General features: G+C 42.7%; 1 protein-coding gene and 1 pseudogene across 1 annotated transcript; both read left to right on the forward strand.

Moving 5' to 3' along the window:
- The first annotated feature begins 3070 nt into the window (after positions 1-3070).
- On the forward strand, positions 3071-6115 carry LOC123404030. Its single transcript, XM_045097942.1, has one exon. It carries the CDS (start codon positions 3071-3073, stop codon positions 6083-6085), a length of 3015 nt encoding a protein of 1004 aa, XP_044953877.1. The 3' UTR covers positions 6086-6115.
- A 130-nt stretch (positions 6116-6245) lies between these two features.
- On the forward strand, positions 6246-9959 carry LOC123395057 (annotated as a pseudogene).
- Positions 9960-16042: the final 6083 nt, after the last annotated feature.

A 16042-nucleotide genomic window follows, 5' to 3' on the forward strand; every position in this document is an offset into this window, starting at 1 on the left:
CAACGACGAACGCAAGTCCATCTTCATCGGTTGTGCGAGCTCGTCGTCCATCGCCGCCGCTGTAGTGAGCAGGGGTGGCTTCGCCTTCTCGACATCCTAGTAGATCGGCTCCTCCTTCATGGCAGACGGATCCATGGACGACGACATGCTCGGCGACCATGGGTGGCAGCATGAAAAGGATCCGAAGTCTTGGTGTGGCCGAGGCTGGTCAGATCTGTACCCTTCGAGCGGCCACCACACCCGGTTGCGCTCCTTCTCCTCCTTGTTCATCTTCTTGCCCATCACTGAGAAGGATGGAGGTGTGGTGTGCGGTGGTGTTGGGAGAGGGTGGGGGGAGTGGGTGAGGGTACGTAGGATTTGCGAAGTAGGCTAGATGGATTTAAAGTTGGAGTAGGCTTCTCGGGCGGTGTCACTTGCGGGTAGGTGGGAGGCCGGTGTAAATGCGTGGAGGGGTCTAGAGCGACCGGAAATGGTTTTGGGGTGACATCGGGGTGTCGAAGTCCAACGTGACATATGTCCAGACTTCCCGAGAGCTACTGCGATTTGGGGTCAGTTTGTGGGATTTCAGACGTTGGTTCCGGTCCGAACCGATTCGACGTTTCGCCTTGAATGACCAAAAGTGTGCGGACGGCCCGGTCCAGACATTTCGGGCATTTTCGTGTTTCGCATTGGAGATGCTCTTAGGACTTGTTGTGCCGTTAAACACGAAGCTAACATATACCATTGGATGACGTTGATTGAAGGGTTGGAATGATTTGGATTGCATCTAACTAGTGCTTTTATAAGGTTATAAGGTAGTTTAGATAGTTTAGGGTGAGCACAAGTACAGAACAAACACTACTCGGTATCTTTGTGTTCTAGAAGTGGTTCTTAATGACCATATTGCTTCGTAGCTTATGTGTATTCTTTTTTCCGATGTTGGCCTTACCATTGCTTTGTGTGTCACATACATTCTTTCCTAAGGAATACATTAAGAACTTATGCTTTCTTTGCCAAAAAAAATCCTCATATGTGAAGGAAGGCACCCGATCGTGCTCATGTATTTTGTATATATGTTTATAACATATTAACGGAACGAATTGCTTCTGGGTCCGTTGGTCATATATTCCATCCGTTTCTAAATATAAGTTCTTTTAGATGTTCCAGTGAGATAGCACGTACGGATGTATATAGACATCATTTCTGCTCCGGTCCACCCCCTAAACACAAGTACGATCCAGATTAACCGATGCCTCTTCATAAGAAAGGACACGATGGTCATATTCATGTATACGTTGTAGTTTTATTTTATTTTTTTATTTTATTTCGTATGCGCACACCCTTCCCTGCTGGGCCGGCCCATTGATATTTTCTTTATTTTTTAACCGTCTAACAAGAATGTGTGTGTAGCAGGATTCGAACCGCACACAATTCGAAGTTAGCACAACCGCAATGACCAACTAGGCAAAACAACCTCACATGCTACAAATGTTTTTTTATTCTAATAAACAACTCCGAAAACGCACTATTACCTCTCTGGTTTTCATTTTCTCTTTATTTGTTACTTTTCTTTTTTTGGTTTCCTTTTGTTTTCTAAATGCTTTAGCTTTTTAAAACTCATAACATTATTTTTCAAATTTTTTTTTTTTCAATTTCTTCAATTATCTTCAAAATAGGTGATTTTTTTTCCACAAAATTGATGATTTTTTTTCTAAATTCGTGAACTATTTCTCAAATAGGCGAACTTTTCTTGAAAGCTAATGAATTTATAAAATTGATGAACTGTTATATGAAAAATTGATTAATTATTATTTAAACTATTATTTTGGTACTCTTAACTAATTTTCAATTTATCGAATAAGTTTCAAAAGAATAATAAAGATTAAAAAGGAGAAAATGAATTAATAAAAAGCAGAAAAAATAGAACAAAATTTATAATAAGTTAATTGATATTCAAAAATGTTCATCGAATATAAAACAAATCACATACTAAAAAATTAATAGATTTGAGAACAAGTTCATGTGAGTTTTAGACAATCAGAAAATTTGGAAAAAATGCATGAATAATAAAAAATACGTGCATTCAGAATAATTTTTTCCAAGAATTTGAAGAAAAGTTCATGGATTTTGTTTGCTCGTGAATTTAAGAAAAGTTCAAGATGTTTTAAAATCACGATTTTTTTAAATGAAAATAGGGTGAAAAAAACGAAAGAAAAAAAACTGTTAGGCAAAATTTAAATGAATATAGGAAAACCACTGCATTATTTTATATAAGGAAAATATCATACTAGAATTTGTCACATGTGCTGTGGTGCCCTATTGGTAACTACCGTCCGAAACTTGGTGGATGCATTATTTTTGAATTTTGAAATTTAATAGAAGACAAGAGAAAGGCGTATACGTAGGAGGATCCATCATACATACGCATACATACGAAGTTGATGTAAAAGGTCCATATTATGCTTTATATGGTTTGTAAGGGGGGTGTACCGAAGCGGTGATCTTTAGAGCATAGATTCATTCATTTTGCTCCGTATGTAATCTTCTAGTGAAATCTCTAAAATGTCTTATATCTTGGAACAAATGGAGTATAAAATGCATGCGTATAGATAGTACTCCCTCTGTTCCTAAATATATGTCGTTTTAAAGATTTCACTACAAGGCTATATAAGGATAAAAGTGAATGAATCTATACCCTATAGTATGTCTAAAATGTGTATATGTACATTCTTATGTAGTCCCCTAATGAAATCTTTAAAAGATCTTATATTTAGGAACAGAAGTACTCGTAGTTTATAAGTTCGATATGAGATATTTGTTTAAAGTAATCAAGCTGCTCGAGTTTTCATGCAGGCCAGTTGTTGTGGACCACTTGGCAGATGGATGTTGGCCAGCCAACTAGTTGTTGAGCGTTTTTGTTACGTATAATGCTACGTATAATGTTAATAACTCATTTGCTTATGTGACCAGGTTTAATGGATACCGTCAAACGCGCGCATATATGCAGTTGGTCCTTGAACTGCATGAGCTCCTTATGCTCAGTTGGCCTTTGTACCGTCATTATGTAGTTTGGAATGTTGGGGTAGGGCCCATGGCTTCATTCACTCGAGCCATATGCCTGGTCGTGGAGGAAAACCTTAAGATGTTCGAAGGAGAATTCAAACACGTGATAAGGGTGGATCTTAAGCCCACGGCAACGACAGAGGAAGACCAAGGAACAGGCTTCATGAGCACCAAGTACCAACTGGCCGTCGCTGCAGCAAAGGAGCTTGGCCTGCTTGACCAAGCATACAACAGGCTCAAAGAAAAGCATGACCAGCTACAGTACTATGCCTATGGGTGCGATGATGGTGTTATCTCTAAAGATTTGGCTATTCATGTGCGGTATCCTATAGTTCATCAAATTGGCAATATGTTGTCAACCAACAAGTATTTTCTAGTGGCTGAGAACCTCCAGTGGTCATTTGAGCCTGGAAGTCTTACACGGGATTGCGGGCTTCCTCCGCCCGAGTGGACAGATTCTTTATGGTGCATCTCGGCAACTTCTCATGAAGCCTACAAGAAGAGCAAGTTAGAACGTGACCAATTAGTATCCATTGACAAAGATGAATATGTTGCGGTGCTTACACTCTCTGCAATGCATCAATCGGCGGAGCACATACTCAACATGACCCGTCAAGAAAGCAAGGAGTATTGGCATCACATAGCCTTGAAATGCTTCCACTATGCTATGGCGATCTTTGCAAAGCATTCAGTAGTGGCAGCGACAGCTATCACTTCAGACGAGCTCATCCACCAATGGGCCGCCCAAGGCATCTTGCCTGGTATGTGCTTCATAAAAGAAGAAGAAACCAGCACCATCAGCAGCAAGTGTTCCCATATGCATCGAGTTGGAAGGGTCATCCTTGAAGCGTTCCAGAAGTACTCTTTGTTGCAGCTACCTTTTTCTCCTGCTGCTGAAGCTTATGAAGCCTTCAATACCGGCGCACAATTCTTTCTATATCATGGCCTCATTGCGGAAGGCATCACAGATGATGAACTCTTTGATGACAACAAGGAATGGATTTCATTCTCTGGTGACCATGGATGTCATGTAAGCCGAGAATGGTTGAGCCCAGGGGAAACAAAGGGGGCAACTGCACTTATTCTAAGAGGCTGCTCACATCAGTCGGCCATACTTCCCAAGCTGGACCATTTCTTGCCCAAACTTTGTTTTCTCCGTGTTCTTGATCTCTCCTACACTCCACTAAAATCACTCCATTCTTCCATTGGTTGTCTACAGAACCTTCGGTTGCTCTCAGTTAGAGGCTGCCATGATCTCAAAACTCTTTCCAGTTCATCCACAACAAGTGCCATAGACTCGTCAACACATATTAGTTCATATTCACCATTGTCCACTCTATACCAGCTTGAAATTCTTGATACGAATGGAGTTCCGTTTTCTCAACTGACCCAAGACATGGCCAACCGCAAGAGCAATTTGATATACCTCGACATGTCCAATTCCAAAATAACTACTTTTCCTCCCAATTTTTTCAAGGACATGTCAAATCTTGAAGATCTTATTCTTGTCACATGCCCCAACCTCGTGGAACTGCCTCCATCCATGGCTTTTCTATCCAACCTAACCACCCTTGAGGTCACAAGGACTCAAATAAAGTACTTCCCGCAGAAGATTTTTGAAGAAATGCAGAAGCTACAATCACTAAAGCTCATTGAAAATAAAAACTTGATTTCACTCACAAGACCATTGTCTAGGATCCAGGGTATCAAATTGGAAGGGCATCCTAGCCTTACATCCTTCATGTTGATCGGCGCACCTCACGTAAGGAGCTTGTCTTTGCGTGGATGTAGAAAACTTGAGTCTGCTGAGATCAATAATCTTGGTGCTTTGGAGGAGCTAGATTTGTCTGGTACAGCTATCATGGACCTCCCATCCGACATCCCTAATAATCTCCAGCTTAGGAGATTACTCCTTGTGCATGTTCCTTCCCTGAGGCGATTTCCTTGGCATGAGCTGGAGCGCCTCCCGGATGTGTTTTACTTGGATCATTGGTCAGAAGGAAATGCCAATCACTCTAATCAAGTTAGCCAAGTGTGTGTAACTGACCCCAGGTTCTTTCATAGCTTCCGTGACAATGCTGTGAATTCAGTTAGAGATGGACGGTTTTTCCAATCATTCTATATTCAAGTCGCACCATGCATTACATATACTAGGCAACTACAAGATGAAGAAGGCAGGCTAGATAGCAAGTTGGAGGAGTTTCTGCGGAATCAATCAACATATGTGGATGTATATAACAGATATTTTGCAAAGGAAATTGCAATTGCATCACCCATTTCAAGTCCCCTTCACAGGACTGAGCGCCACATGGAGATCACGGGGACACAAACGGCAATTGATGGTTTACAATATGTTCTAAGTGTCACCAAATCAATAAATGTGTCATGTGACACTGCTATTGATTGTTTTCCTGAAAAGTTCAATTTTCACGAGCTTGAAGAATGTGAGTTACGTTGGTGCCATAAAATGATAGGAGTTCTAGATGGAACTCGAGGCTTGAAAAAACTACGCAATATGCATGTCTGTAATCTCAAAAGGCTAGTTTGGTTCTCTGCAGTGTATTATTCTTTTGACTTCAATAGACTAAAGCACCTGCACTTAGAGGACTGCCCAAGATTGAAGCATGTGGTGCCACATACAGCAACTCTGCCATGCCTCAAGACACTTGACATCCTGTTCTGCTACAACCTCAAGACAATTTTCATCAGCATTTATACAAAAGATGATACTTATTATCAGCTCCCAAGCCTCCAAAGGATACGTCTCCAGGAGCTGCCACTGCTCGAGCACTTCCACAACAAGGACGCTACCATCACAACACCTGTGTGGAATGAGCTCCATGTTCGGGGGTGCTGGAGCCTCCGACGTCTCCCACGCCTACAAGGACGCCAGCCAAAGACAATGAAAGTGAACGGCGAGAGGAGCTGGTGGAGAAAGCTCGAGTGGGGCTCACCCCTACACCGCAACAGCTACGACCCCAAGCTTCCCCCGGAGTTCGCCTCCTTCGACGAGCGCGCCGAGATGAGCAGCTACCTCAGATGAATCAACCCATGCTCCATCAACACATCCTTCCGTCCAGCAGTCGGTATGTGATTTCACTCAGCATATTTATCATTCGTTCATAAACCATGCATTTACCACCGAATTCCTTCTTAAACACTACCTTGTTAACAGTGTTCCACCATACGTCCATGCTGTATATATGGTCCGCAAGATGATACTTATCGACTCCAAAGATACGTCTCCAGAAGTTTCCATTGCTCCAGCACTTCCACGACAACGACATCACCATGACAGCGCCGGTGTTGAAGGAACTCCACATCTGACGGTATTGGAGCCTCCGATTCCTCCCACGCCTACCTTAAGTGTTACACCACACACCAGAGAGTACTTTTATCAACACTACCTTATTAACAGTGTTCCACCATACACCCATACTGTAATGTCAACTACATGTGTGTCCTTGTCTCCATCCATAACATGCATGCCACCTACATACACATCAATGCCTCCGTATACACCCCCATGTCATCCATATGATTTTAGATTTATTTTCCAAATAAAGTCCAATTTCCCTGGTTATTGTTGTCCAACCACTTTATCTCCTGTGGAATCAGTTTTATTTGTCCTTGTTTGAACACATTTTATTGGAGTGCCCGCTATTTTATTGTAAGAAAATAAGTAATGAATATTAAGTGTGGCTTTGTGACTTTAAGTGGTTTGTGTATTTATTTGATTCAGATGTTGTACTTGACTCAAGTGTGTTGTTCTCCTACCAGCACTGCTGGTTTTATTTGTGAAGACCCATTTCATTATATGCTGCCAGTTTTGTGGGTATCTAGCTTCGCTTTTTACTCGCCTTATAAAGGGCTGGAAATAAGGAAGAAACCTATTGCACAAGTCCGGGATCTATTAAAAAAGAGACGCTGAGATTTGTAAAAGAACAGAAATATTTCGTTCTGATTAAATTTACAAAGCAGCTTTCAAAATGAACTGCAGATTTCTTTTGCTAGTGTACCACGACAAACATTTGTCCTAGTTGAACATCCTACGGAAACTACACCCATATGGCCCTACAGATATCGGTGTAAAACTATTGACTAAATCTGCTCAAATTACAGTATAAATGTACCGACCAAAATAGCACGAGTCCATAGCCATCAAAGTAGCTCCAAGCATGGAACGGTTTGAACATTATGTGAAACTGAAGTCAGAAAAATAAAGGATTTTACCGTCCACACGAGATCATTCAGGGGGTTCTCGATCGGCTTGCACACATATTCATGTGTAGGTGACAGAGCATAGCAATAGCACACGTTCATCCGACTGCAATAGGAAAAAAATGGCATCATTTAACAATAAAATAAAATTTCAGTCAATAAGATGTGACAGAGCATAGAAATACACACACCATCTCCCCAGCTCGCAAACGGTGCGACATCATCCAGAGTCATTTCGTCAATGTGCTTGAGTAAGTGTTGGCCTGAGACTTATATACATTAGTGAACAGAGGGAAGAGCACATTCATCTCTGAGATGCACATACTGAACCCTTTTACGGGAAAAAGTAATTTATATTTTATCTGTACCGAAATGTTTATCTCTACTATTAAAGGGGATCTGCCGTCGTGATGGTTCGACCTCTCGTTCGCTCGTCTCCCCCACCCACGTTCTCCTATCACTGACTTTTTTTTTCAACCCTCCGAAAACCAAACAATTTAGTAAAGAAAACCAGATCCATAGGCCTCGTCTACGCTAGAACCGCCCTCTCTAGGCTGGAACCGCTCCCGGTGCCGCCCCCACCCCCGTGCGCTCGCCGCCGTTCCCGCCGCCGCCGCCGCCCCTGCGCGCTAGCCGCCATTCCCGACGCCGCCCGGTCCCGCCCCCCCGCGCTAGCCGCCGCTGCCGGCGCCACTCGGTCGCCCGCCCTCGCCCCCGCCCCCGCGCGCTAGCCGCAGCTCCCGGCGCCGCTCAGGCCTGCCCTCGGCCCCCGCCCAGCGAACTCGCGGCTGCCCCCGTGCCGCACGGTGCCGGCCACCGTGATGCTGAGGGGCAGACCCCCATGTTCCCTTGGATCTTCGGCCATGAAGCTGGAGAGTATGTTTCTCAAGTCTCAACCACCTTCCTTGATCAACTACTACTGCTCTGTGTATACATGTTTACCATGATGTTAATACATTCAGTTTATGTTCTCCTCTAGGATTTCCAGATTTCAGCTTGTGCTAATTGTTTGTGGACAGAGAATAGGTCGACCACAGAACTGAAAACATGCGAAGCAATCATAAGAACTGTGCTGCATGTGTAAGCCGTTACTGAATAATTGTTGTTGTCTGTATCGTAGTGGCGTCACTGTCGTTGAATCTTGATAGAGTAACTATGGAGACATAAGTCAATATCATAGATTGGTACTAGGATTCTCAAACAAGTGAAGATACATCAGGGGTTTGTTCCATGTTGCTTTAGTTGAATTGCTATATCTATCCATCTCTTTATTTATCTGAGGTGCTCGGACATGAAGTCCTTTTATAGAGATATTTCTGGTCAAATTTATCTGCTGCACGTCCCCTGAACTTATTTATGCTCACAACATAGTGGAGAGTGTTGGAGAGGGCGTGACAGATGTTGCCCCTGGTGACCACGTCCTCCCTGTGTTCACGGGGGAGTGCAAGGAATGCCCACATTGCAAGTCTGCGGAGAGCAACATGTGTGATCTGCTCAGGATCAACACCGACAGAGGTGTGATGATCGGGGATGGCAAGTCGCGCTTCTCTATTGGCGGCAAGCCGATTTACCATTTCGTAGGGACTTCCACCTTCAGTTAGTACACTGTCATGCATGTCGGTTGTGTCGCCAAGATCAACCCTGAGGCTCCCCTCGATAAAGTCTGTGTTCTTAGCTGTGGTATTTCCACTGGTAAGTTGACTTGTATTGCTGTTGTAGTATGCTTATTATGGCTACAGCTTATCTCGTGATGCTGAGCTGCCATTCTTTCTTTTAGGTCTTGGCGCGTCAATTAATGTTGCAAAACCACCAAAGGGTTCCACAGTGGCGATATTTGGGCTAGGGGTTGTTGGCCTTGCGGTAAGTGTCCTAATCCCTCCCTTGATTGTTCTGCAATTGCAACCGGTACATGCATCTGAATTGCATCTATTTGCCCGTCGTATTTGTATGATTTAGGCTGCAGAAGATGCAAGGATTGCAGGTGCATCAAGGGTCACTGGTGTTGACTTGAACGCCAACAAATTTGAAGAAGGTAAATACTCCTTATTTTACTATTCATGGGGTTATTTTTGTTGTTTTGAGAAGTTCCTCAGATTTTCTATTTTCTCCATGTTCAGCTAGGAAGTTTGGCTGCACGGAATTTGTGAACCCGAAAGATCACACCAAGCCAGTTCAGCAGGTGTGTTCCTTCACACGAGGAAAATAGTTATTCATTATGCTTAATGATGATCATGACATACAACTTCATGGTGATGCTTCAGGTGCTCGCTGACATGACAAATGGTGGAGTTGACCGCAGTGTTGAGTGCACTGGCAACGTCAATGTTATGATACAAGCATTTGAATGTGTTCATGATGTATGACTTCTTAAGACATCAATCGTCCACTCAAGCATGATCATTTTGCATCGCCTCTTATCTCTAGATGGAAGCTTGAATTCTGTGATCTGTATACAGGGCTAGGGTGTAGCTGTGCTGGTGGGTGTGCCACACAAGGACGCTGAATTCAAGACCCACCCGATGAACTTCCTGAATGAGAGGACCCTGAAGGGCACCTTCTTCGGTAACTTCAAGCCGCGCACTGACGTGCCCAATGTCGTGGAGATGTACATGAAGCTGTGCTGGAGAAGCTGCCCACCTACGACCGCGCGCGGACGGCGGTGCTGGCCATGCCGGAGGGGGAGCTCAAGGAGGTGAACGCGGACAAGTTGGCTGCGCAGCAGCGCATCGCCTCGGTCGGCGACGACCACGAGTGCTACCTCTCCAAGTTCAAGGACCGCGTCGACCGGTACAGCCCCCCCCCCCCCCAGCTTAAGCTTCTCACCTCCTCTTTGGAATTTCTCAGCCAGGTGGGAATTCGCAAAATTCTTTGTTTACAGGTCAACAACAGCAACAATTGCCCAACCAACCACCACCATTACCTAATCAGCCACCACCACAGCTATACCAGGTTCTTTTCTTCTAGAAGATATGGTTAATTTGATTATGCTGTCTTAAAGTTGGCTTTTTCCTCGCGTAAAGAAATTTGAGTCTATTCCGGAATGTTTTTTCCTTTACGCAGCATTTGCTGTGCAAAATTAGTTTTAGGATGTACATGAAATGATGGAGTATTCTTGATCTGCTCAGGAGTTTTAGGCCTCAAAGAACTAAGCATGCAATGAGGAATTGTTAACTAACCTTTTGCTATCATAGTGTAGTAACATATTATCAGCATTACAAAGTAGCTTGTGAATTCACTCTTATTATCAGATTATCTATAATCCAATAAGACTAATATTTCAGACATTATCCATGCTTATGCTTATGTTAAAAACTTGGCCTGAATTTTGTTTCTTACCTATATCTGTCAACGGCTACTATTTCTCAAACATGCTTTAGCTACTGCATTTTTATAAAGGCTCATCCGAGTCACCTCCAAATGGTCATTTTTTTCAAAATCTTGCTCTGATGGTCAAAGTGAGGAGTTAGGATTGCTATGGTTTGAGGTGTATTTTAATGTTGTAGCTTACTAGCTTTCTACTTTTGTGTACAATTTCATTTCGGTTCTAACTCATTTAGCTTGACTGTAACTGAGAGTGGATAAGGTACGCACCAGTTTGTCAAAATACACATTGGTTATCTTACGAACAAGTATATCTATCACCAGAGCACAAGCAAATATCTTATTGTTTCATGAAGCAAACTGGTGGCATTGGTGCTCCTGGATTGAACTCATCTATTGGATTGCCCGCTGCATCAGTGCTTGGAGCACCTCTGACAGTTGCTTCTCTCCTTGTACAGCCTGTTGGAGCAGCTCGTCCTCCACCTCGCAGTCCAAGTCCAGGATCCGTCCGTCCGGCACGCGCACGTGGTCAACGCGCTGCGGCGGTTCAAGGTCGACCCGTTCACCGACGAGTTATTCGCCGCGTTTCAGGTGTAGCACCGGCAGCAGCTTGATGGAAAAACAAAAAACATAGCACACCTGACTTACTGTAAGATGGATTGAATCAGCTAACAACGTACTAGCTAGCTTTGCCATGAGATGGATCGGTGAATTGATTGATCGACTAGCTAGCAACGCACGCACGGACTGGCATGTAACGTGTTTACTGTTTATACTTTTTCAACTCACAGCGATAAAACCTAAGAGCTACATGACTAAGCAGAGTTAGAATTTCGGTATTACTTTGGAAAAGCAATCATTGGTGAATTCTGGCTATATGTGAGATTTATTGGCACCCAACAGAGAGAACTAGCAAGCTGGTGATTTCATCGTGTTTAGGAGGTCAAACTTGAAAAAGGTACAATTCTCGACTTATCAAGAATCATGTTTTTTTCAAAAACATCTCGAGAATCATGTTAATCATAATATTTCCCCTGCTTAAAATTGCTCCCTTGTGTTAGTTAACGGTCCTCTGGATATAGTTTATTTGATTTTTTACAGAATTTGACCATTTATGGAGGCTTTCGTTAATGATGGATCAACCTTGGTTCTAACAATTAGCCTATCCGACATGCAACCCCTGGGGAAATGGGTTGCAAAATATAGCTTGTTTTCCGTTCGTATGGATGTGGTCATAGTCTATTTTAAGCCTTTATAAGTTTCTGTGGTTGTGAAGTGTATTCACCTCCACGTAGAAATAGACGATTAATTTTTTTCACCCATGAAGCATCGTCGTGATGGTTCGACCTCGATCGATCCACCCATGTGCTCCCACCAAGGTAACTGACGATTCTGCTAGCTCCTGCGATCTGACCATCAGTTTAGTTGATGCCACTAACCTCTACCCACCATGTTGATTGGCTACAGATAGATGTCAATGTGAGGGTCATTGATGGGTCGCTGTCCGGCGTGGTGACCATTGAGTCGTGGAGAACACATGCAAAATTGGTCATACTCAACAAGTAATGTTACAAGAGCTCATTTCTTCAGTATTGGCATATGTAGTCATGTACTCATGCGCTGACATTTCTAGAGTTAGCCCCTAATCAAATAAATGTTTGGTGTCTGATTCATCATAGAATATTTGTGCTTGGTGCAATAAATTTCACACATGACATGATTTTGTTAGTCAAACGGTTTATTTAAGCAGGAGGTAATCTTCTTAAACTCTCCATAAAACAATCGGAATAATTCATTAGTTGATTGCTTAGTTCCGTTATCTATCCCATCTCTTTCTCATGGAACATAACCTCAAAATATGCACATAATATTCCAAGATCTCCCATCACGATATGTCAAATCTAAAAAAAATGAGTTGATTCATTTCCATGTGATGTAGAAGTTATTAGTGGTCATTTTTTAACCATACAGTTTGAGTTCACTTTTGGAAGTTATGCTTGTTGAATATGATACTTAAAAAAATCGATTATGTGATATAGTAACGTCAAATGTGGTAAAAAAATGTTTTTATGGTTCATGTGGAAAAATGCAAAAGCTTTGCCTCTGTTTATACTAACCATTAGTTTAGAATAGTATAAGCAAATCTCGGATGCATTAGGTTTTTAAAACTCTTTATTGCAGCTCGTTGGTGCATAATTTACAACGATGATTTTAGTCGTTGAATTACATGCTATTTGTTTTGTAAAAAATATGTGTGTTGAATTGTGTGTACCCCTGAAAGTTTCCTTGCGAAAGAAAAAGATGCAAATGAAAGTTATGGAAAATAGCATACTAACAAATAATTTCTAAGGAAAGACGACGTGAAATTTGAAACAGATGCAGGAGGAAGATGCTTGGACAGTGAGTTGCTAAAGAAGAACAAAAATACTAAGGGGTTGTATTTCTTTCTACCACTCGAGGATCCGTGCGCCCGTTGAGCCGACCCTATGAAGTCACGCCGGACAAATCATGTCGTCATCCGGGTGGTGTCCTCCCGAGAGCGGCGGAGTGCAATGTGGAGGACCATTCCCTCCTCCAACCCACACGTGATGATACCCCGGTTGACGCATCCGGACTAGTCAAAGTCTGATCTGCTGTCCGCCACGCCGGAAAAGGTTAGAGATCGTCGGAGGTGACCTCGGGTAACAGAGAGGAATGGAGTGAAGTGGCTTTAGACAAGAGGTGCTTCCATCTGACTATAAGCCACAAATCACCTCACATGAAGAAAAATTGGCTGGGGAAATGCTACTCACTTGGGCTTTATCCGAGGTCGCGTTGGTGCTCCGGATCAAAGCTGGAACCAGAATCAAACAAAGAAGATGCATTATAATGAATGACTCCAAGTCTGCACACAGTACAAACCAGAAAACCAAATCGAATAAATCATGGAGAGCGAGCCCGCTGCTGCTCGAGGGAAGGAGATGGACCCTGCCGCCGTCGGGGCAGGCCAAGCCCGTTGCATCCCGCGCTGCCGCTGCCGCAGGTCGAATCCGTTGCATCTCGCACGGTCGCCACTGCTCAACGGAGGGGAGGGACACCGGTGCCGGCGACGCAGGCCAAGCCTACTCTGTCCCACACCACCAACACTGCTCGGGGGAGGAGAGCGATCCCGGCATCGCCGACGCAGGCCAAGCTTCGCCCGATGGCGTTCTGTAGCGGAGGCGAGGAGGAGAGAGAGATGGGGTCATGGGGAACCATTGAGGCTGGTGGAATCCAACCGCGTATTGCGGGCGGATCCGCGGGGATCTGGGGAGAGGGGACGCGCAGCGGACGCGTGTGGAATATTCCTGTGCGGGTGGAATGCGTTCAGTCCTATTAAATTGCTAATTGCACACATAGGTCGGGATTAGATTAATTGTATGCATTAGATTTTATTCGGTGGAGCTAATCTGACGGTGGTAATTAGGCTGGGTATATCTGCGGGGTGGCTTTAAAAAAAATTAATTTGTTTGTTTAATAGTAGTATAGAGTAAGACAATTGTTTTATCGATGTTAGAAGGGGCCTGAAGCTGCTATTAGAAGGAACTTGAAGTACCCCATTTTTCCCATGGGAATTGAGCTCTAGTTGATTGAGTAAATCTGCATTAATTTTCACCACTGAGTCGTGATACCTCAGCAGCCCATCATTCGTGATTGTGACTTGTGAGTAATATAGTGTTTAACATTTCTAGATTACATATTTGCAACTGTCGATTCCGTTCTGGTGTCTGCACATGCTAATGAAATCGTCAACTTCTTGGCTCGAATGAGCGCAACTTCTGTTGCTGCACACGAAAATAATGAGAACAGAGGGGAAAGATGCCCCCTGTCTCTTATTCTTATACAGGATGAGTCCTCAAATGGGGGTAGGCGAAAGCTTACCACTAGACCACAAGATAGTTCTCTGTTGCTGTCACTGAAAAAATAGCACACTACAGAGTCCTATGAATTGCCTCGCTAAATAAATCGATGTAAAGAGTCTTGCTAATAGCACGTTATAGCATGTTATAGCATGCTAATAGCATATTTTAAGGTTGACGTTATTTTTCTATAGCGTGCTAATTATTTCCTTGGTTGCTGCACACGCAAACTACATGTTTGAGGAAACAATACCTCATGCTAACTGAACAATCCAGAAATGTCAGTATTTAGTATGCACGCATATTAGATACCATGCACAAATTCAATCTGGAACTCAGTTCAAATATCTATTTCAAGCCAAAGGCATGGACAATCTCAGATTTATGTGTGCACTTCCATATGAAAGTCGATGCTGGCTACGACATTCAGTCCACTAAAGCACCTTCACTAATGACTAATGAGTAATGCACATGATTAAAAGACATTGCCATGATGACCAACTTATTCCATCTTACAAGCTTGTCGCTGCCGTGCCCTTCTTCTTTCGCTTTTGCTTTTGGTTTTGCTTTTGTCTGATGTGCCATGCGTTTGTAAAAGATGGAGAATAGAATCAACACAGATCACAGATTTAAGACTTCATTTCATCTCCTCCTGAATTTCTCATCCTTTTTCCCCGTTTTCACTTAAAACTTGTCAGTAAAGTGGAAAGCACTCAAAGTTATGTTATTATCGCCTCATGTATTTGTTCTGAAACACCCCTAGCGACACACCCATAAATGGAGAAAAGATAACGCCCACACGTGTGATCATATGCAAACCGTCCACACGCATGGATCTGCGTCCGTTTCTGCTTTCTACTAATCTTGGTATTTTATGGCTGTTTTTCTTTTCACGTAGGACCGGGCTGGTGTGTGGGCATTTAACCACTTCGTCCACACGCCCGTTTCTTTCTCAGTAGATATCTTTTTTGGCTTTCGGCTTAAAAATGTTTTATCTCATAATTAAAAAACCCAGTTAAAAATACGTTTTCACCATTAAATCCGCCTCGATGAGATCTTCAAAACTAGATCCCATGTCGATATGTTTCGATGAAGTTTTTTTTTGGTCAACAGTTGCAATGATGTTACCCTCTAGTTGTCATAGTGTTTACACTACAGTTGTCATGACATGTTCTATCTATTTTTTCTTTTAGATTGAAAACTATCGTTATATTTTCAACTATTTTTTACAGCACTTTTTATTAATTGACCATGGTAATTTTTAGTAATTAACCATGGCAAATTTAATGCATGGATAATGGCAATTTTTAGTAATCCATCACGGCAAATTTAGTTTATAGATCATGGCAATTTTTGAATTTTGACCATTATCGATGAAAAAAAATCGACCAAAAGTTGTCATGGTGTTTACACTGTAGTTGTTATAGTGTTTACACTAAACTTGACATTTTCTACCTATTTTTTCTTCTAGATTTAAAGATACCGCTATATTTTTAACTCCTTTTTACTATTTTTTTTATTTATTGACCATGACAATTTTTTCACCTTGGCAATTTTAGTTTATGGTTCATGGCAAGTCT

This window comes from Hordeum vulgare, chromosome 1H (genome assembly GCF_904849725.1).
Source record: "Hordeum vulgare subsp. vulgare chromosome 1H, MorexV3_pseudomolecules_assembly, whole genome shotgun sequence".
In the NCBI taxonomy this organism is placed as follows: Eukaryota; Viridiplantae; Streptophyta; class Magnoliopsida; order Poales; family Poaceae; genus Hordeum; species Hordeum vulgare.

Excerpts from the sequence above, each read along its gene's own strand:
- LOC123404030 (XM_045097942.1), top strand. The coding sequence starts at position 3,071 with ATGGCTTCATTCACTCGAGCCATATGCCTGGTCGTGGAGGAAAACCTT.